This window comes from Chionomys nivalis, chromosome 7 (genome assembly GCF_950005125.1).
Source record: "Chionomys nivalis chromosome 7, mChiNiv1.1, whole genome shotgun sequence".
Classification (NCBI taxonomy): Eukaryota; Metazoa; Chordata; class Mammalia; order Rodentia; family Cricetidae; genus Chionomys; species Chionomys nivalis.
This window is the reverse complement of record NC_080092.1, coordinates 55,142,342-55,166,405: the sequence shown is the minus strand read 5'-3', so window position 1 is coordinate 55,166,405 and position 24,064 is coordinate 55,142,342. Positions and strand designations below refer to the sequence as shown.

The window sequence follows — 24,064 nt, the reverse complement described above, 5'->3', positions numbered from 1 at the left end:
CCACCGTCCCACACCATTCTTCGTCCATCAGCATACGTCCCCGTGTAGGGCAGAGGTAACTTCAGCTAGTCCGACTGCTGCTGTACGTGCCGCATGATCGCCTGAGTGTACAGTGGAAGAGGCTGTGATCTGACCTGCGGCCAACTCCTCTAGCCCAGCAAATCTAAGTTCACTTTGCTTTGATTATCTTCTTCCTGAGAAAGTACAGGGCATGTGCTTTAAGAATATCTCAGAGCCTCATAAAGAGACTCTGGTTCTTTATATGTCACAACCTCCAAGATGTGAGGAAGATCTTCAAGTAGATAAGGATAGCTCCCTGAAAGTGGGAGGGGTATTATGCTGGGGACTTTCTAGGGAAACTTAGGAGCAGTACTCCTGGGAGAAGGTACAAATGATTCATAAAAATTCCATCAAATCCAATATCCCTAAATTGTACAAGTATTAAAAGCCCCTAAGCATGCAACACGCAGGGATCAAAACTGAAAGAGGCACGGTGTCCGTCATGTGGCTCGGCTTTGCTGGATCTTTGCCAAGCAGCTGTGCTAGCTTTACAACTTTTGTTGTTCCCATCAGATGTGGCTGTAGCAACATACATGGATGGGAAAATTCCTTCATCACCCAGCCCAGCGAGAGATTCTGAGTGTATATCTGTGCCTAGTTCCCACAAAGATCAGAAGGGGCTGTTGGATTTCCTGGAACCGGGGTCGTAAGTGGTCATGTGGGAATCTAACCTACTCCTCTGTAAGAGCAGCAGGTGCTCTTAACTGCTGAGTCATTTCTCCAGCCCTAGAATTTGTATTTTAAACAGAGATACTTACCTTTAAATCATCATGGCAAACATTGCAATTCAACGGATGAGTTAGATTCATTTATGTACAATTTTACCCATTGATCACAGTTGGCTATAAACTCCACATTCATGCTTGCTTCCCAGTTTGAAGGTATTAAGAGACACTCAGCCAGTCCCAGTAAAATGTGTTGGTGAATAGCAGAGTAACTACAACATCAACTGAACCTTGCTTTCTTCAGTCTTAAACCCTGCTGGCTCTGTTCACTCATCTCTAAAGGATTTCTTCCAAATCACCATAGCCCAGTGTCCAGCCTTCTAATCAGTCACTAATTGCTATTTGTGCATTTGATGTATTTGAGACATGAGAGATGTCTCTATGTCATTACTGCGTATATCTGGATAAGGCTGAGAATGTGCTCCTATGGCCAGGTACATTGTAAAACTCAACCCTGCAATATTCTAGTATTGGCATTAGCGTGATCTTATGTATTACCAAAGCTGGTGAGATGCAAGAGATGCAGTGAGGTACTTACATGTCTTTCCATCACTATATAGGTTCATTCGGAGCCAGAGATGAGTCCAAACATCCCTGCATAACCCATAGGATGATGCTTTGAACATGTTGAAGGATATACACAGTCTACTTCATTCCCCTTTTCCAAAACAACCCTCATGTTAACCTCTGAATCGGCTTCCTTAGAAGTCTTCCCAGAGCCCCATGCATGTCCTTGTTCCTCAGGCTGTAGATGAAAGGGTTCATCATGGGGGTCACCACTGCGTACATCACCGTGGCCACTGAGTCTTTCATGGAGTAGGTGTGTAGGGGTTGCAGATAAACCATACCAAGTGTCCCGTAGAAGAGGGACACCACAGCCAGATGGGATGAACAGGTGGAAAAGGCTTTGTACTTGCTAGAGGCTGAGGGAATTCTGAGGATAGTTCTGACAATCCAGATATAGGATATGATTATGAATCCTAAAGGAGCAAGGAAGATGAAGCAGCCTGTGATGACCAACACCATGTGATTGATGCGGGTGTCAGAGCATGCAAGCCTGAGCAGGACGTACATTTCACAGAAGATGTAGTGGATTTTTCGAGACCCACAGAAGGTTACTTTGGTCATGAGGATGGTGTGGATGAGGCCGTAGAGGATAGATAGGGCCCAGCACAAGAGGAGGAGCAAGATACAGAGCTTAGGGCTCATGGCAGTAGTATAATGGAGGGGACGGCAGATGGCCACGTACCGATCATATGCCATTACAGCGAGGATGAGGTTGTCCAAGGCTACCAGAGACACCAGGAAATAGAGCTGAGTTAGGCATCCTGTGTAGGAGATGGCTTTGTTCTGGGACTGAAGGTTCACCAGCGTCTTGGGGATTGTGTTAGTGACAAAGAAGAGGTCAGTGAAGGAGAGGTTGGCCAGGAAGAAATACATGGGAGTGTGCAGGTGCGAGTCAGAGCCAATGGCCAGGATGATGAGCACATTTCCCACCACTGTGACCAGGTACATGGACAGGAAAGTCCCAAACAGGATGCGCTGATGCTCGGGAACCTCTGAGAGTCCCAGGAGTAGGAACTCAGAGTCTCTGCTCTGGTTGCTTCCATCCATTTCCCAATGTTCTGCAAATGTGAGCACCAAGAAAGATTACCAAGTGCTCTTTAGTAGATGGAGAATGAGCATAAACAAAACCAACTGCTTTCTTAGTATTAAAGGTGTCTTGGGCTGGAGAGATGGCTCAGAGGTCAAGAATTGACTCTTCTTCCAGAGGCACTGAGTTCCATTCCCAGCAACCACATGGTGGCTCACAAACATCTAGAGTGAGATCATATGCCCTCTTCTGGGGCGCAGGCAAGCATACAGACAGAATACTGTATACCTAATACATAAATAAGTATTTAAAAAGGGATCTTAGAGCTAGGTGTGATATCACTTGCCCACAGTCTTGGCTACTCAAGAGGCTGAGGATCATAACTTGAGCGTAGGAGGCTAAAGGCAGCTTTAACAACATAACAAGACTTTGTTTCCCCCATTCCTAAAAATAATCTCAGACCCAGATTAAATCCAGTGTCTGTGTGTGCTAGGTTGGAGCTTTAGTCAAGAGCTCCAGGTCCAGCTGTACAATGATCCTCACCCCCACAGTGCATCAACGTGATGGAAAATCATACCATAATTTCCCCCAAGCAAATACAACCTCCTTGGAACGTTTTGTGTTCCTATTTTCATTTTTATCCAATTATCCTTATCCACTTAATGTGATGGGGAAACATTCCTTAAGTTAATATTATAATTTATTGCCATTTAAAAAATATCAAGTAACTTAATATTTATACCTCCTTAAGTATTTAAGTATTTTTTCCTTCCTTCCTTCCTTCCTTCCTTCCTTCCTTCCTTCCTTCCTTCTTTCTTTCTTTCTTTTTTTTGAGGCTTTACACTTTTCACTTTACAACTTTAGCTGTCCTGAAATTCATTCTACAGACCAAGCTGGGGGAAAAGAAGCAGGCAAGGGGCTGGAGATGCGAATCCCTGGTAGAAGGAATACTTGCCCAGTATGTGGGATGCTCTGGGTCTGATTTCCAGCCTGCCAAAATAAAGCAGTATGCTGCAGCCTGGGCACTGACAAGGCAGAGGCGCTAGGATCCTTGCTGTTTGAGGCCTGTTGGTTGACATAGATCGAGGTAGAGACAGAGTCTCAATTTGGAGCAACGGTCTGAGCTCTTAAGGTCCAAATGAGGAGCAGAAGGAGGGAGAACATGAGCAAGGAAACCAGGACCACGAGGGATGCACCCACCCACTGTGACAGTGGAACTGATTTATTGTGAGCCCACCAAGGCCAGCTCGTCTGGGACTGAATAAGCATGGGTTGAAACTCGACTCTCTGAGCATGGCGGACAATGAAGGCTGATGAGAAGCCAAGGACAATGGCATTAGGTTTCGATCCTAATACATGAACTGGCTTTGTGGGTGCTTAGCCTGTTTAGACGCTCACCTTCCTGAACATAGATAGAAGACCTTCGTCTTCCCGCATGGCAGAGAATTTGGACTGCTCTTCAATATCGAGAGGGAAGGGGAATGGTGTGGGGGGAGGAGAAGAGGAGTGGGGATAGGGGGAGGGGACTGGGGGGAGGGGGCAATATTTGGGAGGAGGGGAGGGAAATGGGAAACGGGGAGCAGGTGGAAATTTTAATTAAAAAAGAATAAAAATAATAAAAAAAAGAGTTCACTATGTCCACAAGTAGGTCTAAGTTGTTTTTTTTTTTTTAAAAAAATGTATAATTGTATGTAAAGAGGAATGACAATAACAAGCATGGTAAATACTACCATCTCAATAAAGCTGAATGAAGTACAAAAAAAAAAGTTCTAAGCCAACCTATGATCTATGTAGAAAGATCATTTCTCAAAAACCAAACAAACCAAATCAAAACACCTCTTTCCTGAAACAAAACTCAAAAACCAGCAACAGAGACAGTCAACAAACAAAATTAACAAAACAAAACACTGAGCCAAGACACCTGGCTTGCTTCCTTTGGCTCTTAATCTCAGCACTCAGGAGACAGAGAGTGTTTAGTGCAGCCTATTCCACATGGCAGTTGTAGACCAGCCAGAATTACACAGTGGGACCCTGTTTCAAACAACAAACTAACAAACAAGAAAACAGACAAAAATGAAAGCCAAGAACAAACAAAAACCAAAAGTGTAAGGTGTAAAGAGAAAAAAAAATCTAACATCAGAAATAGCCCGTGAGAACAGATTTTACTGAAAAACAAAAACAAAAGCCAACAAGCAACAACAACAACAAAACCAGAAATAGATGGAGAGGAGAGAAAGGGTTAAACACACCACGGGGAAGCTTCCAAGAGTAACAGAAAAGCACTGGTGAAAAAAGACACAAAAACACAAAAACACACATTTGCTGTTAAAGCTCCTAGTTTGTTAAAACACAAATTGCCACTTTCTATTTGGCTAGATGATGCTAAGTCCCTTAGTTTACAACAGGCATTTTTTTCTGTCTCTCAGATGAGGTGACAGAACTGTTTAGAAGGCCAATGCGTTTACCTCACCTAGAGTTCTGGACAAAGAGCTGAGATGCCACACGTGGGCACATCTCTCCAAGCTAATGCCATTATGAATTGGAAAGGTCTTTACGGAAAGGTCTAAGGGCTACCTGTTTTTAACCAGTACAACTCTCTGATATTTTTCACCCAATTTTAGTAGGAAACTCTGCTCTGGGTGGGAGAAAGGCGAAGCAACAGGGTTTGCAGGCCCTCTCTGTCTGAGGCCAGGCTCTGCTGGCTCCTAACAGCCTCCTCTCATCCTGTGTTTTCAGAGAAACACCTGGGATGCTGAAGTGGCAACTAGCCTATTACAGACCCTGAGTTGCAGCTGCACAGGAGAGAGGAGTATGGGAGAGAACTGTTTTGGACTTCCCACACAAGGGAGGAGATGTCCAGGCCAGGAGACAAGGGGTCAGAAGGAGGTAGATACCCCAACATGTGCTGTGCCAGCAGAGACCTGGGGAGTCAGGAGATTCCTCATCCCGGAAGGCACCCAGAGAAACCTCAAAAACCCATAGGATGTTTAAAGTGGAGTAGTGATGTTCAAGACCGTTTACAGAAGAGGTATCTAACTGTGGAGGGGGAAGGATGATCTTTTGGATCTGCTCAGATACTGCCACAGCTTTCTGCAGCCCATATGGATGCTCAGGTAGGTCTCACAGTGCCTGACAGTGTCTGAGCTGTGACTGCCTAAGGTCACTTGGTGATTGGATGGCAGACATGAGCCAGGAGAGAGGTCGGGGTGTTGGCATTCTGTGTTGCGTGCTTGTTTTGGCTGAGACTACCAGCAGGAAGAAGGAGAGAATTTTGAAACTGGTCAGTGAAAGGAGCCCCTCCCTTGCAGCAGTGTTTCTGTGCTGAGAACCAAGTCCCTTTAAGCAAACACTGGGTACTTCTGACCTCTGTACTTTGAGAAACACCAATCTGAGTCTATAAAAGTTTTAGACCCTGGTGTGGGTGTGGTTAGATGGCCTCGGAGATTTAAGCCCTCTATTCTGTGCTTGGCTGTGTTTGGAAAGAATGTAGGGTGAGCTAAACAAGAACTCTAGGCTTGCAGACAAAACAGGCTTTGGCACATCCTCTGTTCTCCCTAGCGGTGAGATGGTGAGTGGGGAACACACGGTTCTGGGCTTCCTTCTCTCACCTGTGCAGCCCTCCTTGTGGATGGAGAACAGCAGGCAGGGCAGGCGATAGCACTTTGGAGTAAGATCCTATGAGTGAGAAGATGGTGGAGAGAGAGAGAGAGAGAGAGGAGAGAGAGAGAGAGAGAGAGAGAGAGAGAGAGAGAGAGAGAGAGAGAGAGAGAGAGAGAGAGAGGCTATGGCTATTTAGATCTTACCCACTGCTCTGTGTGGCTCTGGTTTGCTGCCTTCACTTTTCTCATAGGATGAAAATTCAGCCCATTTTTTTTTTTTAAATAGGATTTTGTGATTTGTCCTATTTGCTATAACCAGGGAGTAGGGGCTTGTTCCTTGGGTCTTCAGTCCTACAAATCAGGAGACAGAATTTAAGACTCCTTGTGCTGAGGTTGCTCCAGGGATCTGAGAATTGATGCTTGAACCTCAGATTCATAAAGAATGGGGCTGAAAAGGGTTATTTATTAGTTTTGAAGAGACCTTGGGGAGACAATCCCAAGATAGTTACTTGAGATGAACATGGATAATTAATTGCACTAACGTTAATATCTGGCAGCAAAGGAATTGGGAAATGAATCTTGTTTACAGGAAGTAAAACAAATCATCATTACACAGAAACCTTCAAGTTTCCCTAGGAGTAAAGCTAAGTCAGAAATAAACGACTCACAAATTCTGAAATTGGCTTGAGCCATTAGAGGTTTGGAAAGTCTCAAAACACTAGTGTCTTCAAGTACTAAGTTAAGGCAGTTTTTATCAAGGGCATGACTGTAGCTCAGTGGTAGAGTGTTCACTTGGCTTGCATGGAGCCCTCGGTTTGATTCCAAACACTTTGAAAAAAATTGTTTAGTCTTTGCTAGATATGGCAGTGCATGCTTGCAAGGTCAACACTGATGATGCTGAAGCAGGAGGATCACATACAAGGCCTGTCAAATCACATAGAGATACCTCATAAGCAATATCAGTGGCAAAATATTATGCAAGGAGGAGATAAAATCACCTAGACCTCTGATTATTTCTCTTAAACATAGTATCTAGAGGGCATTAAAAGAGAAATAAACAGAAAGTAAGATCGCAAAAGCACGAACTAGCACTGGAAGGCATATAGGGAATCAAGATGATGTAACTGCCAGACACAGACTGAGAAGCAATGATGCTTATGAAATACAATGAACCTGAAAAATCAGTGAGGAAGTTTTATAAAGCAAACAGTCACGAACACACAGAAAAATAAAACCACAGCATTAGTATTCTAGTCCTTCCTGGTCACTTTCTTATTTGCTGAAGAACCTAACACAGCAGCCAAGAATTGAAAATACTCTGAGTTCATCAGTTGATAAGTCAATAAAGAAGATGTGGTCCATATTCACTGTTGGATACTGTTAGGCTAAAGAAAATGAAAACCTAGCCCCTTGCAGCAATGTGGATGGAACTGGAGTTACATCAAATGAAACAAACAAGGCATGGTCAGACAGGAACTGAGCGACCTCATGTGTGGGATATAAACAATCAGGATTTTGTCTTGGCTGTTTTCCTGTCCCAAATCTCTTCCCTAAACTCTTAATTATTGTTTTTTTCCTTAGTGTTAACTGAGACTCAGCTCAACTGTACTCGGCTTCAAACACTATGGAGAGATTTTGGCAATATTTGTGGTGATTTGAAAGAAATATTCCTCATAGTCTTGGGCATTTGAATACTTGATCCCCAATTGATGGTGCTATTTGGGTGGTTTGGGAGGTGTTGCCTTGTTGGAGGTAATATGTATTGGAAACAGGCTTTGAGAATTTAAAGACGTGTGCCATTTTGAGTCCAGTACTCTGCTTTGTGGTTGTGGTTCAAGAGTGAGCCCTTAGCTTCCTGCTCTGTTGCCATGGCTACGGCTTGGTGCACTGCCATCATAGACCCTTATCCTTTTGTAACTGTAAATCCATTTAAATTATTTTTCCATATATTGTCATGTTATAGAAGCAGAGAAAGTAGGTATTGAGGAGTGAATGCTCTCAGAAGATGAAATAAGAAGGGTGTGGGCTCTACACTTCAGTTGGGGTAGGGGAATGAGGGGGGAGCAAGAGGAAGGGAAGGAGTGGGAACTGGGATAGGTGGGTAAAATAAGAAAATGTAGTTTAAAAAATAAACTTAATAATAAAAAATAAAAGTGATCTTTGCTAAAAAAGTTAATTCTGTATCATCTGGTATAAACTCAGTGGTTTTAATATACACAAGTCTTTCTGCACATTGCAAATCAGTAACTATGTTGAGAGGTTCTTTAAAATACATTAGTACCACGAGGATAGCATATAATTCTGACTTTTTGACAGAATCATAAGTGTGTTGATTCACTTTACTTAAATTTTCTGATTTGTAACCTGTCCCTCCTGATTTGTTTGCATCAGTATAGAATATAGATGCTCCAATTATTTGTGTGTCCCATACAATGTAAGGAAGGATCCACTTTGTTCTCATTATAGTTGAATTATCTTGCTTTTGGGATAGTTGTTGTTAATCTCCCCCAAAATTACTACAAGCTCTTTGCCAGGGTTTACTTTCTTCCCATAATTTGTCAATCTCATCATTATTAAAAAGTACTATAATTTCTTCTGGGTCTATTCCTGCTGATTGACAAAGTCTCAATTTTCATTTTAGAATTAACTCAGAGACTTTTTCCATGTAAGCTTTTAATTTTTCACTCAGTTTATGTGGTAAAAATATCTATTCCAAGATAGTATCTTCCCTCTACATTAAAATTCCTGTAGAGGAATGTTTGTTGGGTAATATGACCAGAAAGCAATTAAGATTCAGATCCAAATGATCCACATGTGCCTTCTATAATTTCTCTTCAATCAAAGCCAATTCTCTCCCAGCTTCTGCTGATAATACCCTGGGACTACTTAAGTCCTTATCACCATCTAAGATTTTGTTTGATTTAATCAGGTCATCAGGACCTATCCCAATAGTGTGCCTAAAATGGAAAATGTCTCCTAGCATTCTTTGGAAGTCATTAAGAGTCTGTAATAGGTCTCTACTAATTTGCACCTTTCAGGGTCTAATTTTCAGTAAACCTATTTTATAACCTAGGTAATTGGTAGAATCTCCTCTTTGTATTTTTTTCAGGAGCAATTTGTAATCCCCAACAAGCAAAATTTTCTTTACTTCTTCAAACAGTTTACAGTTGTATGGCTGGGGCAGACTGAGGGATCACTGGCAGTGTTATGCATCCAAATAGACGAGGATCCCCAAAAGCCAGTAATGCAGTAGAGACAAATCCCAGTGCCATTATCATTGGCTTTTCAGTCTGCCCCAATTGTCAGCCCCGTTCAGAGGGTCCAGTTTGATCACATGCTTATTTAGTCCCAGCCCAGCTGGCTTTGGTGAGCTCCCATTAGATCAGGCACACTGTCTCAGTGGGTGGACCAACCCCTTGTGGTCCTGACTTCCTTGCTCATATTCTCCCTCCTTCTGCTCTTCAACTGGACCTTGGGAGCTCATTCCACTGCTCTGATGTGGGTCTCTGTCTCTATCTCCATCTGTTGCTGGACGAAGGTTCTATGGTGATATTCAAGATAGTTATCAGTCTGACTACGGGACAAGGCCAGTTCAGGCACCCTCTCCTCTACTGCCCAGGGTTCTAGCTGGCGACATCCCGTGGACACCTGGCAACCCCTCTAGAACCAAGCCTCTTGACAACCCCAAAATGGCTCCCTTAATTAAGATATCATCTTCCCTGCTCCCATATCCGTCTTTCCTCCATCTCAACCATCCCACTCCCCCAAGCTCTCCCCAACCTTCCCCTTCTTCTTTCTCTCTCCCCTTCTCCTCTTCCCCTCCACTCTACCTCTACCCCCATGCTCCCAACTTTTGCCTGGAGATCTTGTCTGCTTCTAATTTCCAGGAGGATCTATATATGTTTTTCTTTGGGTTCACCTTCTTATTTAGCTTCTCTAGGATCACAAACTATAGGCTCAACGTCCTTTGTTTATGGCTAGAATCCACTTATGAGTGAGTACATACCATATTCATATTTTTGGGTCTGAGTTATCTCATTCAGGATAGTGTTTTCCATTTCCATCCATTTGCATGCAAAATTCAAGATGTCTTTTTTTTTTTTTTATCACTGTGTAGATGTGCTACACTTTCTTTATCCATCCTTCCACTGAGGGCCATCTAGGTTGTCTCCAGGTTCTGGCTATTATAAATAATGCTTCTATGAACATCGTTGAACAAATGCTTTAGTAGTATGATTGGGCATCGCTCTTGGTTATATTCCCAAGAGTGGTATTGCTGGATCCTGAGATAGGTTGACTCCCAATTTTCTGAGTTTTCTGACTAGAAATGGATGAGTGTTCTCCTTACTCCAGTCCTCTCCAGCATAAGTTATCATTGGTGTTTTTTATTTTAGCCATTCTGACAGGTGTAAGATGGTATCTTAAAGTTGTTTTGATTTGCATTTCCCTGTTAGCTAAGGAAGTTGAAGGTCTACAATGATATTTTTAGGATAGTAATACAAGTTATGATAGAAAGTGTTTTAGGTATAAAACTTTAGACTAAAAAAGAAAACATCTTCAACAAATGGTGCTGGAAAAACTAGATGTCAATATGTAGAAGAATGAAAATAGATCCAAAGCTATCCTCATGCACAAAACTCAAGTTCAAATGAATTAAAGACCAGTATAAATCCAACCACACTGAACCTGACAGAAGAGAAAGTGGGAAGTAGCCTTCAATGCATGGGCACAGTAGACCACTTCCTAAACATAATCTCAGTAGCACAGACACTAAGAGCAACAATAAATTAATGGGACCTCCTGAAACTGAGAAGCTTCTATAAAAGAAAGAACACAGTCAATAAGACAAAAAGGCAGCCTACTGACTGGAAAAAGATTTTCATCATCCCACATCAGACAAAGGACTGATCTCCAGAATATATAAAGAACTCAAGAAATTAGACATCAAAATTCCAAATAATCCAGTTAAAAACGGGGTACAGAACTAAACAGAGAATTCTCAACAGAAGAATCTCAAATGGCAGAAAGATGCTTAAAGAAATGTTCAATATCCTTAGCCATTAGGGAAATGGAAATCAAAACAATTCTGAGATATGATTTTACACCACTCAGAAGGGCTATGATGATAGCTTATGCTGGAGAGAATGTGGAGTAAGGGGAACACTCATCCATTTTTGGTGGGAATGCAAACTTGTACAATCACTTTGGAAATCAGTATGGCAGTTTCTCAGAAAGTTGGGAATCAACCTGCCTCAGGATCCAACAATACCACTCTTGGGCATATATCCAAAAGATGCACAATCATATTCATGGGAAAACTCTGTCAACCAATCACATCTAGTTAAGGTGTGGCTACCTGGAGCCCAGAAAGAAAAACTGGGAGGACCCAGGTGTGTGCTCTCTATGCATGGCTTCTGCCAGACAGATAGGAAGTCAGACCTCCTACTCTTGTAGCATGAGTTTCCCCTTATAACCATTAAAAAATGTTTGAAAATTTGAGTGCCAGCTCCATCACATCAACTTTGGCAAACTACTAAAGCACTGCTGAGCCTGTTTTATGCCCTGTAGTTGGGAAAATATTGAAGATAGTTTTCAGGAAGATTAAGTAATATACAACAGCAAAATAACTATCAGGTTTTTTATTTTATCAGTCATAGTATTTGCTTATCTCTTAATAGGTACTTTATGTATGACTAGTTTAAGTTTCAGACCAACTCTTGGTGGATGAAAATATTGCTGTATTTTCAGTGAGAAGATGAGCAGGTCTGTTTGCTACATCACTGCTTTCATCTTACACCAGGCTGCACTAGAAAATCATAAAAAGGGAATGAGGCACCAGTAGCCAAGAAAAGGCACGGTCTCCATCATGGCTGGAAATTCCTGTTAACTGAGATTGGAGCATGGAGGGAGGGCTTGCCAAGGCCCATGCCATCTGCTATTAATCTCATCATTAGGCCCTGGAGAATCATAGTGTGTGGTGGCATCTCTATCTTTGGCTCCTCTAACTCAGGACTTGTACTAACATGCCATTATGAAATCCCTCTGCACACCTCAGGATCCTCTATTAACAGAGCCTTGAGGGCAAAGGCATTGCACTCATGAGGACTCAATAGGCATCTGAGTTTCAAAGAAGCCCCTTTTTCTTGTGCCCCTTTCTCATCTCCAGGTCAAGTAAAAGACTGAGACTTGGTTTCTCTCTGCTCAAAGTGCACACTGGGGTCAGAGACAGAACAAAGCATGATGGGCACCACCATTAGTCCCACACTGAAGGGAAAATGATGAATAAACTAGACTTCATTATTCTCATGTAAAAAATGGAATTTGAAACTTCCTTGTTATGATTCTGGAACTAATATGAGGGTAGACTAGAGAACTGAGTGTGAGACCTTTTCAAAAAAGTTTAAAAACCACAAAACATCATTATTTGGCTCATTAAAGACCTGGTTTACTTTTTGGATCGTAGTTCCCCAAACTCCTTCCTGGGTGGCTAATTTCTGAGGTCCCTGGAGAGTGACTCCTCAGTGGATGGGGCCCCATGGCAGGATGATCTCATCTCCTTTTGACTCCTTTTCTTATATATGACCCTGCCTTGATCTCTGGGACTAGGGCCTGCACAGTGCCTCCCCCTCTCCTTTCTCTTCCAGAGAAGCCTTGCTCACCTCAGCACATGCAACAGGTGAGTAAATTCTCCTGGGAGCTCCCGTCTGCTCCTTGAGAAGTCACTTGATCTGCTACCAAATGAGGAAGACCTCTTATTTCAGAGGATTCAGTAGGGAAAGTCTTGTTCAGGTAATATGTCATATGAAAGAAGGAGCTAGAGTGACCTTGTTCAGGGCCCTTCTGCCATCTGGGCAAATTCCCTGGGTGAAACCTGCTTATGGTTGCTAATGGCTGATGAGCACATTCAGAGAATCCAGCCTTTCTGCCTGGATCAGTCTCTCAAGGAGCCATCTTGATTCATCTGAGGGCCTGACTGAGACTTTATTATCAGACCCATAGAGTTTGGTTAGAACATCAGCGATATGTTAAGGCTCAATTAAGAAAGTCTGCGTCTCAGACTGGATGCATGAGAATACACAGCTTCTGGCTCATCCAAGAGTCTTTCCAAGCCCCTACAGCCCAGTTTAATGCCCCCTTGCTGAAATCATGTTGGTCTTGTGGCTTTAGTTCCTAAATTCATTCTGCATTTGTTTTGGAAATATGGAAAGCCCAGTGCATATAAACTATGATGTCAGGCATTCAAAATGTGAAGCTAAACCAGATGGAGCTCTTCTCACAAGCCACAGTGGAGTGCAGCTGTGCCCTGCAGAGAAGCGGCGTAGAAATGGGTAGCAGAGACTCAGGAAGGGCACAGGGAGAGTGCTACGGGAGGTAGGATTGAACTAGGTTGAGCAGGTTAAGCTGGGGGAACCAGGATGACCCCCATTGGGCAAGTGTATTTTCATTCAGGCAAAGAAGTTTAGAGCTTGGAATAAGAAATCGTTGTAGGCAAAACAGTCAGAGAAAGCTGTGGAGAAAGGAGATTGAAGAGCACAACACCTTTACAGCTTGAGTTAACTTGTATTGGAGAGAGCGAGCCGGAGGACTTTATTCTTTGGCTATTTGACATGCCTTGTGGATGTCTTTTTCCAATGAATCTGCCGATTCTTATGACACTTACTGAATTAGTTCTGGGTCTATGCGTAGGACCTACAGGATGACACAATGAATGTGACCATTGACTAAGGGGGTTTTGGCATTGTAAGGGTCAACAAATTGAATGCCCCCCACCTAACTCACACACAGAGCAGCTAGTCACTACATTGTGGGCATTTGAGATTTTGATTGATACTCTGCCAACTATGCCTGTATTTGCTGCTGCTCTGCCTAAGTTGCATACAAAAAATTAACTGTGGAGACAGGGGATGTCTTCAGTATCTAGAGGATCAACTGTTGGCTGGTAGAGAAGAGGTGGTCAGAGGGTCTGCTGCATCAGTGGGGTAGAATCGGACCTGCTCCAGAGAGAACTGAAAAGGAAGTGGGATGTCTGCAAGGAAAACCTCTACTTAGAGATATCACTAAAACATGGATAAACAGACATCGTACCAACAGCCATCATTTATCTTCACAAAAGAAATGGGACATTTTTAGCTATATGCCATTAAGATTGCTCTCTGTGGGACAGCAAGATGGCTCAGCACACAAAGGCACTCACTGCTATGCTCATTGACCTGAGTTCAATTCCCAGGACTAACATGGTTGAATAGGAGAACGAGAACAAGAGAACTGACTCCCCTGACCTATGTACATAACACAAAAACACACGAGCCATGGCACACATATATGTACACATGAATGTTCATCACTACAAATAACTAAATTTTTTTTTTAGAATTTAAGCGTTTAGTTTTTAAAAACATTGCCAAAGTCATTTGTATTGAGATGAGCATGCACTTATGCACCAGGAAAGCTTCATGACTGATTTGGTCCCATGGCCTCCTTGCATCCATGGTTCACCAGCTTTAGCAACATTGGTACAGCTTTGCCGGGGTAGGACATGGGGGCCAGAACTCAGGGAGTTTCACCTGTTGCTGGTGTCCCTCCTGAACGCACGAGACAACTCACATTTCATCACCTTCCGTCCCCAACAAGCTCAGAAGAAAATCCCCAAAGTGCCAAGTTAGCTTTCTAACAGTGAGTCTCTGTTCCTGTTGCATGAGCAGCAGGACGTTGCATGCTTTCTGGAGCTTTTTAGTCATGGTATGGACCGACACGGGCCGCCGAGAAGGGAGTCTGTCTCACAGCCTTGTTGGCCGTGTGTCTTCTTTTAAGAATTGCCTATTCAGACTGTTTCCAGGTTTGGTTTTATTTGGTATAGTCTTTATTTAGACCCACCTTTGCCAGTTCTTAAGCTACACTTTTAAATGGCGTATGTTTATGAATCAGCTGATAGTTCTTAACCTAAAATCTGTACTTCAAGGCATAACTCCTAAGAGAAATAAAGCAAAAAACTAGATGACTTGGGTGTTTGCTATTGAGTTGTCTGACTTTCTTGTATGTTCTGTTTCTTTTGCTATGTGGAAGCTTCTGATTTTAATATAATTTCACTTGTCTGTTTTACTTTTGGTGCACGTGGGTAGATGGCCTTATACAAAACCACCTTGCCAATATTGCTGTCTTGAACTATTTCCCCTGTTGTTTTCTAGCAATTTCCTATATTTTCTTTGGGTCTTTTGGTACATTTTCTTAAAGATCATTTACATATATGATGAGGAAAAAGGATCCAGTTTAATTATTCTGCATGTATGTAACGCCTAGATTTAATATCTTCCTCTTGGGCAACTGGCTAGAAGGACCTCTCTTTAGCGGCTGGACCAGCAGACATATTGCTGGGTTCCTCGTACAAATCTTTCCTCTGACAGCCTCATAGCAATCACACTAGAAAGAATAAGTTTTCCAAATAGAAAACCAGGCATTTTATAAATATGGGGTTTGGCACATGGCTCAGTCAGTCTAGAGCTTGCTAAATACACATGGGGGCCTGAGGTTGATTCCCAGCATCCAAGTAAAAACCCCCATGTGCAGTGCCAAGAACTTGTCAAAGAACACATAACAACAACAACAGCAACAATAATAAGACAGAAATTTAAGTGAGTGTATCAAAGCTCATTTTAATGAAGACTTAGATGATTAAAAATTAAATTTTCATGGGTATGACTCCCGGTAGGCAGACCACCCCCAAGTGCAGGCCACACATTCAGGAGTATATGGGTGGCACAAACTGTACTAGATAGCTTCAAAAAGCAGAGGACATGAAGCTGGGTATGGAAGGGGCACAGATCTGGGAGGAGTGGGAGTAGGGGTGAATATAATCAAAACACATTATATGACATCCTCAAAGAGTTATAAAGATGAGAAAACAAATAAATTTGCACTTGAGAAAACAAAAAAAATTCACAAAAAGTAAAGTCAAAGAAAGGCATTTGCTTGTTAAGTAGAAGGTAAATGGTCTAAAAATACTTATCTAAAAATTCTTGATTTATGTGTAGCTCCTCTCCCTGCCTCTCCTTCTCTCGTTTTCTCTTCTCTCACTGTGTTGCCTGGTTGGCCTTCAACTTGAATCAACCTCCTTCATGTATCATGACTGACTTTAATTACCTTTCCCACTTTACTAATTTTCTCATAATTCTGAGTTTCCCGTGTTTTTGTCTCCCTCTTGAGTTTTACTTAGACAGTTTCCCCCTCCCTCGTCATCCCTAAGAGTAATCCGGGTTCCCTGCCCTGTGGGAAGGACAGTTTCACAGTAGGCAATTTTGACTTTGTTTTATTTTTCATTGCATATATATCTATATCTCACATCTTCTGTATCCATTAACTACTTCTCGTGGTGCATGGAGAAATGTCTGGAGTAATGGTACCATCAGGCAATGAAAAGGTGAGGTTTTGAGGTAAAAGCCAAGAACTGGAGATAATACGTAAGGTTTGGCCAGAGGAGAGAAAACAGCTGTCTTAGTTAGGGTTTTTATTGCTGTGAAGAGACATCATGACCGTGACAACTCTTATAAAGAAAACAATTAATTGAGGTGACAGCTTGCTGCTTTAGAAGCTTAGTCCATTAACATATGGTGGAGAGCTTGGTGGTGCGCAGGCAGACATGGTGCTGGTTACATCTTGATCAGAAGACAACAGGAAGTAGCTGCGACACCTAGCAAAGCTTAAGCAAAAGAGACCTCCAAGCCCACGCCCACAGTTACACACTTCCTCCAACAAGGCCACACCCACTCTAACAAAGTCACACGTCCCAATAGTACCACTCCCTATGAGCTTATGGGGGCCAATTACATTCAAGCTACCACACTACCGCTGGGAAACACATAAGTTTACCTTCAGGCATAGCGTATGAAAATGTACCAGTGTATTTTTATTAACTAATTATAATAAAGATGTATCGCTTCTACTCTGAAATGTCTTATCACAGGAATTCATGGAGTCCAAATCTGAGAGCAATGGAACAGCAGTTACTGAGTTCATTCTATTGGGCTTGGTAGAGTCAACAGGGCTGCAGCTAGCCATCTTTGTGATCTTCTTCTTTGCCTACCTGCTCACAGTTGGGGGCAACCTAAGCATCCTGGCAGCTGTCTTGGTGGAACCCAAGCTCCACACTCCCATGTACTTCTTCCTGGGGAATCTGTCCATGCTGGATGTGGGGTGCATCAGTGTCACTGTTCCCTCAATGTTGGGTCGTCTCTTGACCCACAAGCGTTCAGTTCCTTATGGAGCCTGCCTCACACAGCTCTTCTTCTTCCATCTGCTGGCTGGTGTTGACTGCTTCCTGTTGACAGCCATGGCTTATGACCGGTTCCTGGCCATCTGCCGGCCCCTCACCTACAGCACCCGCATGAACCACACAGTCCAGAGGATCTTGGTGGCCACATCCTGGGCTTGTGCCTTCAGCAATGCACTGACACACACTGTGGCCATATCCACACTCAACTTCTGTGGCCCCAATGTGATCAATCACTTCTACTGTGACCTGCCCCAGCTCTTCCAGCTCTCCTGCTCCAGCACCCAGCTCAATGAGCTGCTGCTCTTTGGTCTGGGGGTCCTCATGGCTGGTGCACCTGTGATTCTCATCGTCACCTCCTACATCCATGTGGCAGCTGCAGTTTTGAGAATCGGATCTTCTGAGGGCAGGAAGAAAGCCTTCTCCACGTGTGGCTCCCACCTCACTGTGGTGGGCATCTTCTATGGGACAGGTGTCTTCAGCTACATGAGGCTGGGTTCAGTGGAGGCTTCAGACAAGGACAAGGGCATTGGCATCCTCAACACTGTCGTCAGTCCCATGCTGAACCCACTCATCTACAGCCTCAGGAACCCTGATGTGCAGGGTGCCCTGAGAAGGGTCCTGACAGGAAAGCGAGACGTGGCATGAGGCTGATCAGGAGGGAAGAAAACATAGCATAAACTGGGCATGGTTGTGCATGCTTGTAATCCTAGCACGTGAGGATGGAGGCAGTGGGATGCGAAATTCAGACAGCAACTCTGAGGGCAGCCTATGCCGCACGATGACCTGTTTCAAGGGGAAGTAAAAAAAAAATACATCGATACAAGATTTTTTTCTTAGAGATTTGTTTTATTTTCCCAAAAGTATTTCTTTAAGTTATGATAAATACAAATTTGGAGCTGAATGAAATAAAAGTTGCGATTTAGATGCATATTTTCTCATATTCTACATAAAATTTACACTATTTTATTATTACAATGGTAAATGAAACGATTCTTTCCAAATATTTGGTAACAGTTATAAATAAAGTCTTCTAATGTTTAACTGTAAATAATTAAAAATTATTATTATATTAAAAATTGCTGTCTTGAGATGCAGTTTTTGGAGGTTCACCTAAGTTTGATTATATTCAAGTAAGTATTTTTCATGATATGACTCAAATAGCGATTCCTTCCCAATTCATCTGTAGAATCCCTGATGCCTCCACCCACGATGTGAATTATTTGGAGATACGGTGATTAGAAAGTAAATGTGCTCCCACGGGTGTGGGTGACCCCACCTCAGGCACTTACAGGCAACAGTAATTAGACGCAGTGGGATATTTCTCTAAAAGGAAAAGAAGACAAGTAACTGGGAAGCAGATGTGCTGGGGCAGGACTCCAGGGGGAATCCCACAGGGGTGATGGAGGTAGACATGATTAAAATAATTGTGGATACGCATGAAACTCTTAACAGTTTAAAAAATATCTTTCTTTCTTTCTTTCTTTTTTTCATTAAAAAATTTACACTTCCTCGCCGCCTCCTCCCCTCCCACTCCCCCACTCACCTTCCTCCCTCCCCCTCCCTCCTTAAGAGAGGGCTGGGAATCCTGCCCTGTGGGAAGTCCAAGGCCCCCCCCCCCAACATGCAGGCCTAGGAAGCTTTGCATGTAAATAGACTAGGGTTCCAAAAATCCAGTACCTGCACTAGAAACAAGTCCCAGTGCCTTTATCAATGGCTTCTCAGTCAGCCTCCATTGTCAGCCACATTCAGAGAGTCCGGTTGATTGCATGCTCATTCAGTCTGATCCAGCTGGATTTGGTGAGCTCTCATTAGAACAGGCACACTGTCTCAGTGGGTAGACCAACCCCTCGCCGTCTAGACTTCCTTGCTCATCTTCTCCCTCCTTCTGCTCTTCAACTGGACCTTGGGAGCTCAGTCGGTTGCTCTGATGAGGGTCTCTGTCTCTATCTCCATCTGTAGCCGGACGAAGATTCTATGGTGATATTTGAGATAAACATCAGTGTCATAGTGGGGCAAGGCCAGTTCAGGCACCCTCTGCTCTGCTGCCCAAGGACCTAGCTGGGGACATCCCCGTGGACACCTGGGATCCCCTCAAGAGCCAAGTCTCTTGCCAACCCTAAAATGACTTCCTTAATGTAGATATCTTCTTCCCTGCTCCCATATCCACCCTTCCTCCATCTCCACCGTCCCACTCCCCCAAGCTCTCTCCAGTCTTTCCTTTCTCCCTTCTTTCTCCCCCTCTTCCCTTCCCCCACCCCTACCCCCACCCCATGATCCCAACTTTTGCCCAGCAATCTTGTTTGCTTCCAATTTCTAGGAGTATCTATATATGTTTTTCTTTGAGTTCACCTTGTTATTTGGCTTCTCTAGGCTAGCGAACTATAGGCTTAATGTCCTTTGTTTATGGCTAGAGTCCACTAACGAGTGAGTACATATTCATATTCATCTTTTTGGGTCTGGGTTATCTCACTCAGGATAGTACACCTGTCAGAATGGCTAAAATCAAAAACACCAATGATAGCCTATGCTGGAGAGGATGTGAAGTAACGGGAACACTCATCCATTGCTGGTGGGAATGCATACTTGTGCAACCACTTTGGAAATCAGTGTGGCAGCTTCTCAGGAAATTGGGAATCAATCTACCTCAGGATCCAGTAATACCATTCTTGGGAATATACCCAAGAGATGCCCAATCATACTACAAAAGCATTTGTTCAACTATGTTCATAGCAGCATTATTTGTAAAAGCCAGAACATAAATGTATAAATAAATGAATATTCCTCTGTGTCCTTTAAGTCTTGCTTGTATGAATATGATTGTAGGGCTGACCACTTGGTACTGAATGACCAGTTAGAGGACTCATTCTTGGGAAAGATTTATTCTCCCTCTGTCAGCAATCTTTACTTTCTTGAAGTTCTTTGTCTAGGCTGCGGGATTCTGTGAGGTTTCCCCTTTTCATGATAACATGTCAATGGGTATTATCATTGTTCACATCTTGCTTAGGCAGCCCAATTGTTGAGATACTAAAGATGTAGCTTCCCTGTAATTTCTAGGAGACAAAATCTCATGGTAGACGTCCCAGTTCTCTGGCTTGTACAATATTTCCAGTACCTCTTCTGTGATGGCCCTTGAGGTGCATGCATTGTGTTATAGATGTATCCATCATGCCTGGGCATTCCAAGGGTTAGTTGTTTCTGCATCTTGACTGGTTGTAGTTTCTGTAATGGGTCTCAGTCTGTTGTACAGAGAAGCTTCTATAATGAGAGGTAGGAGCGACACTTACAGGTATAAGGATATATATTTAAAATGAAGTTGGAAATTATGGTGGCTTAGTACTGTAGCAGTAATAGCTTTTCCTCAAAGATCTATGATGCCACTAGCTCTAGTAGTTAAGTAGGTTTCTAGTAGCAGGCATGACTTCCCCCTGTTGAGCTGATCTGAACCCATTAGCAAGAGGTCCCCAGCCAGACCTCCTGCTCCATACAAATAATTCTGATGCTCAGTGTACTCACCCTGGTCAAGCATGCTAGGTGTTCTGGGACCGACACTCACACAATTTCTACCTCGTGCACACCCTAGAATGTGAAGTTGGGAACGTATGGCCACCTGTGATTCCTTGTTTCTGGTATACATCCCAGTGCACACTCTCCACGTAGGAAAGCAGGAGATTCCATGAGCCACTCACACTGGTACACATCCACAATGCTGCACACACCCACACACATTCCAGTTCATGCAATTAACACTCATATAAATTCCTAAGCATTTACAAACTCCCAGTTCTTGAGCCTGGAGGATGTATAAAGCCCTTGTCCCTAGAACAACCTTCACCAAACAGCATGGAATCTGGTTTATGAGGTCAGAAACCATGGCCCACCAAGATCCAGATGAGATCATCTTTGACTATTCTGTAGGTGAATCAATACCTCCATGACTGAATTTTTAACAATAATGAGCTTAGCAAAAGTCCACAAAGCAGGGACACTATCAAATAATGGGGGAAAAATCCTACTCAGGTTTTGCAGAAAGTAATAACCAATAAATACTCCAGATGGATAGATTTCAACATAGAAACACTAGTGTCAGGAACACTCATGATAAAATGTCTCCTCCAAAAGCTACTAGTTCCATAGCAATGGCTGCCGTGACAGTGAATTAGAAGGTTCTGAACAGATAATTGAAAAAATGATATAATTATATCCAAAGAGCTCAAAAAGGACACAAACACATGAAAGAATTTTAAGAGGAAACCCCCCAACATACACAAGAAAAATCCTGAATGAATTTCATAATAATACAAATAGTTAGATGATATAAGGAAGTCAATCCAAGATAAAAATAGTATTCAATAGGGATAGAAATACTGATGAAAAAGCAATGATTCTCCAAAAGAAAAATTCAATAAACCAAATGATACAAAACTCAGTGGAAAGCATCACCAATAGAATGGATCACATGGAGGATGAAATACTAGGGTTTGAAGATGAAGGAGAAGAATTAGACCATTTGGTTAAAGTCAGTGACAAAAATGTGACTGGCAGGAACAAATAAGATCTGTAAGACACAGTAAAACACCCAGTTTATAAAGTATATGCATAAAGAAGGAGACTTAGGTACCAAAGACACAGAAAATATTTCCAATAAAAGAAAAATATTTCAAATCTAGGGCAAGAGATGCCATCTAGGTACAAGAGACACAAATAATGCCAAACAGGGCCAGAGGAGAAAACTCCCACATCATATCACAGTCAGACACTAAGTATTTAGAAGGAAGGCAATGGAGTGACAAACAGATGGGCAAAGTCATATGCAAAGTTGGCCCATTAGAATAGTAAACCAGTTTTCAGTGGAGACTTTAGAGCCCAGAAGGGGCAGAAGGTTGTATTTTTGGTTCTGAAAGAGTAAAACTGCCAGATTAGGCTACCACATCCAGCAATTCTATCTGTCATTGTGGGGGATGAGGCTGTCTAAGTGACCTCCATGGCCATTTGAGTAACAATCTGTGGGAGGCAAGAAGATATCTCAATTCAACATGACTAATTAGCTGGTGGGTGTTGATTCAAACTTCAGAAATCTGACCCCAAGTAGTTTATTTTAGGCATATTTCATCACAGCACAATTTGGCAAAAACTTTTCTGGGGGTAATTAATTCAATCCTGTGTGCTTAATAAGGCATACATAAATCTCCTTGGATCACAGATTGCTATTACAAGGATTAGTATGTCTTGGGATCATCTCCTGTTTATCCTACATAGGCATCAATAATCATCACAAAAATCAGGACTCCAATAGTATTCAAAAGTGCTATGCAAGCTGCCAATGGAGAAAGGCAATTAAAAGTCCTACCCAGCTGCCAAACTTATGAACCCCAACAATAGGCAGAATGGCAAGATATACCCAAGAGTATAATAGTGCCACTTATATCTTGGAGGTAACCAACAACTGTATAATTGTATTTAAGATCCACTTAGTAGGAGGGAATTTGTGCCTCGTACTATGACCTAGTCAACTGCTAATGACTGGTGAGGTCATAGACTCTAAAGGAGAGTCTCCTACTGCCCGATTCCTAAACCAGTGGAACTACCAACTGTATTCGACATTCTTATCCTTATACGTACAAGTGCCTTTAGTTTTCAACCCTCATCAAAGTAGCTTCTCTTTGCAGCAGACAGAGACCATCACAGAAATCCACAGATGGTCACATGCAGAGAACAAATGACTGTAGGGTGCCAATCTCCAACTGATTCAACTAGAATTCAACTCCTACATCTAAGGTGCAGGGAACTTCAAGGAAGAGGGTTAGAAAGACTGTGAGGGCTAGGCTGCTGGCTGTGAGGTGACATCCCAACATGATGGAGAGAAATTTCACAAGGCCCTAAACCTAGACAAAGAACTACAGGCAATTAATGGCTGCTAAGAGAGGGAGAAAGTCAGTCTTCCACAGGGATGTAACTGATTGTCCAGTCCCAAGTGGTCAGCCCTAAACATACACATATACAAGCAACATTAAATGGGATCAGTAGGTTATACACACATACACACACTCACACACACACACATTTAAAAAGAAGTCATGAATCTGAGAAGGAATGGAAGGGCATAAGGGGAGTTTAAGGAGGGAAAGTTACAGTGGGAATGATGTAAACATAGTACTCATGTATGAAATTCTAAGAAAAGTGTTAAATAAGATAAACAGAAAGGTTAATGCTACACACAAAAATAGATCTAAAAATAATACACTGTGTGGCCAATGGGTCTTTTAGAAGGAGATAGAGAGGGTGCCTCATAGCATATCTGTTGAGTCTATGTTCCTTAGAATGGTACAAATGCATATTTAACCCCCTAGTCATCAGATTCCCGTGTGGCTATAAGAAAATGACTGACTCACTTTGAAATTTAACTTATAATTCTGTAAAATGTGAGGGAGGGATATGTGTACATGACAGAATCATTGGAAAGATGACTGGAATTCAATCAACCCCATGTAAAGATCTTGGTATACTAATATAGGAAGTATGTGATGAATGTTACCCATTGTTCTTAAGTTAGTGAAAGTATTGGCCATCCCCTAGGAGGAACTCTGCATAGATTGTTGGATTTTATTCTCACAGAAAACTTAAGAAAGAAAATCATGTGCATTTCACAGATAAGAAAGTTGAGGCCCAAGGGGGAGAAGCAGTTGCTAAGGAATGGAGGACAAGTCTCTCCATCCCACAGGGTGTGCACTACCTCTGGGGTTTGGGCAGCCCAGTTGTTGAGAGGGCTAAAGAGTTTGAATGTCACTTTGCACAGCTGCTGCAATTCCCTCTTCCATCATCT

General features: G+C 42.6%; 2 protein-coding genes across 2 annotated transcripts; one reads left to right on the top strand and one right to left on the bottom strand.

Annotated features, from left to right (window-relative positions):
• Positions 1-1,460: 1,460 nt before the first annotated feature.
• LOC130878452 (olfactory receptor 1D2) lies at positions 1,461-2,399 on the bottom strand. Its single transcript, XM_057776424.1, has one exon. It carries the CDS (start codon positions 2,397-2,399, stop codon positions 1,461-1,463), a length of 939 nt encoding a protein of 312 aa, XP_057632407.1.
• A 14,542-nt stretch (positions 2,400-16,941) lies between these two features.
• On the top strand, positions 16,942-17,889 carry LOC130878416 (olfactory receptor 3A1-like). The gene has a single exon (XM_057776372.1). It carries the CDS (start codon positions 16,942-16,944, stop codon positions 17,887-17,889), a length of 948 nt encoding a protein of 315 aa, XP_057632355.1.
• The last annotated feature ends 6,175 nt before the right edge of the window (positions 17,890-24,064 follow it).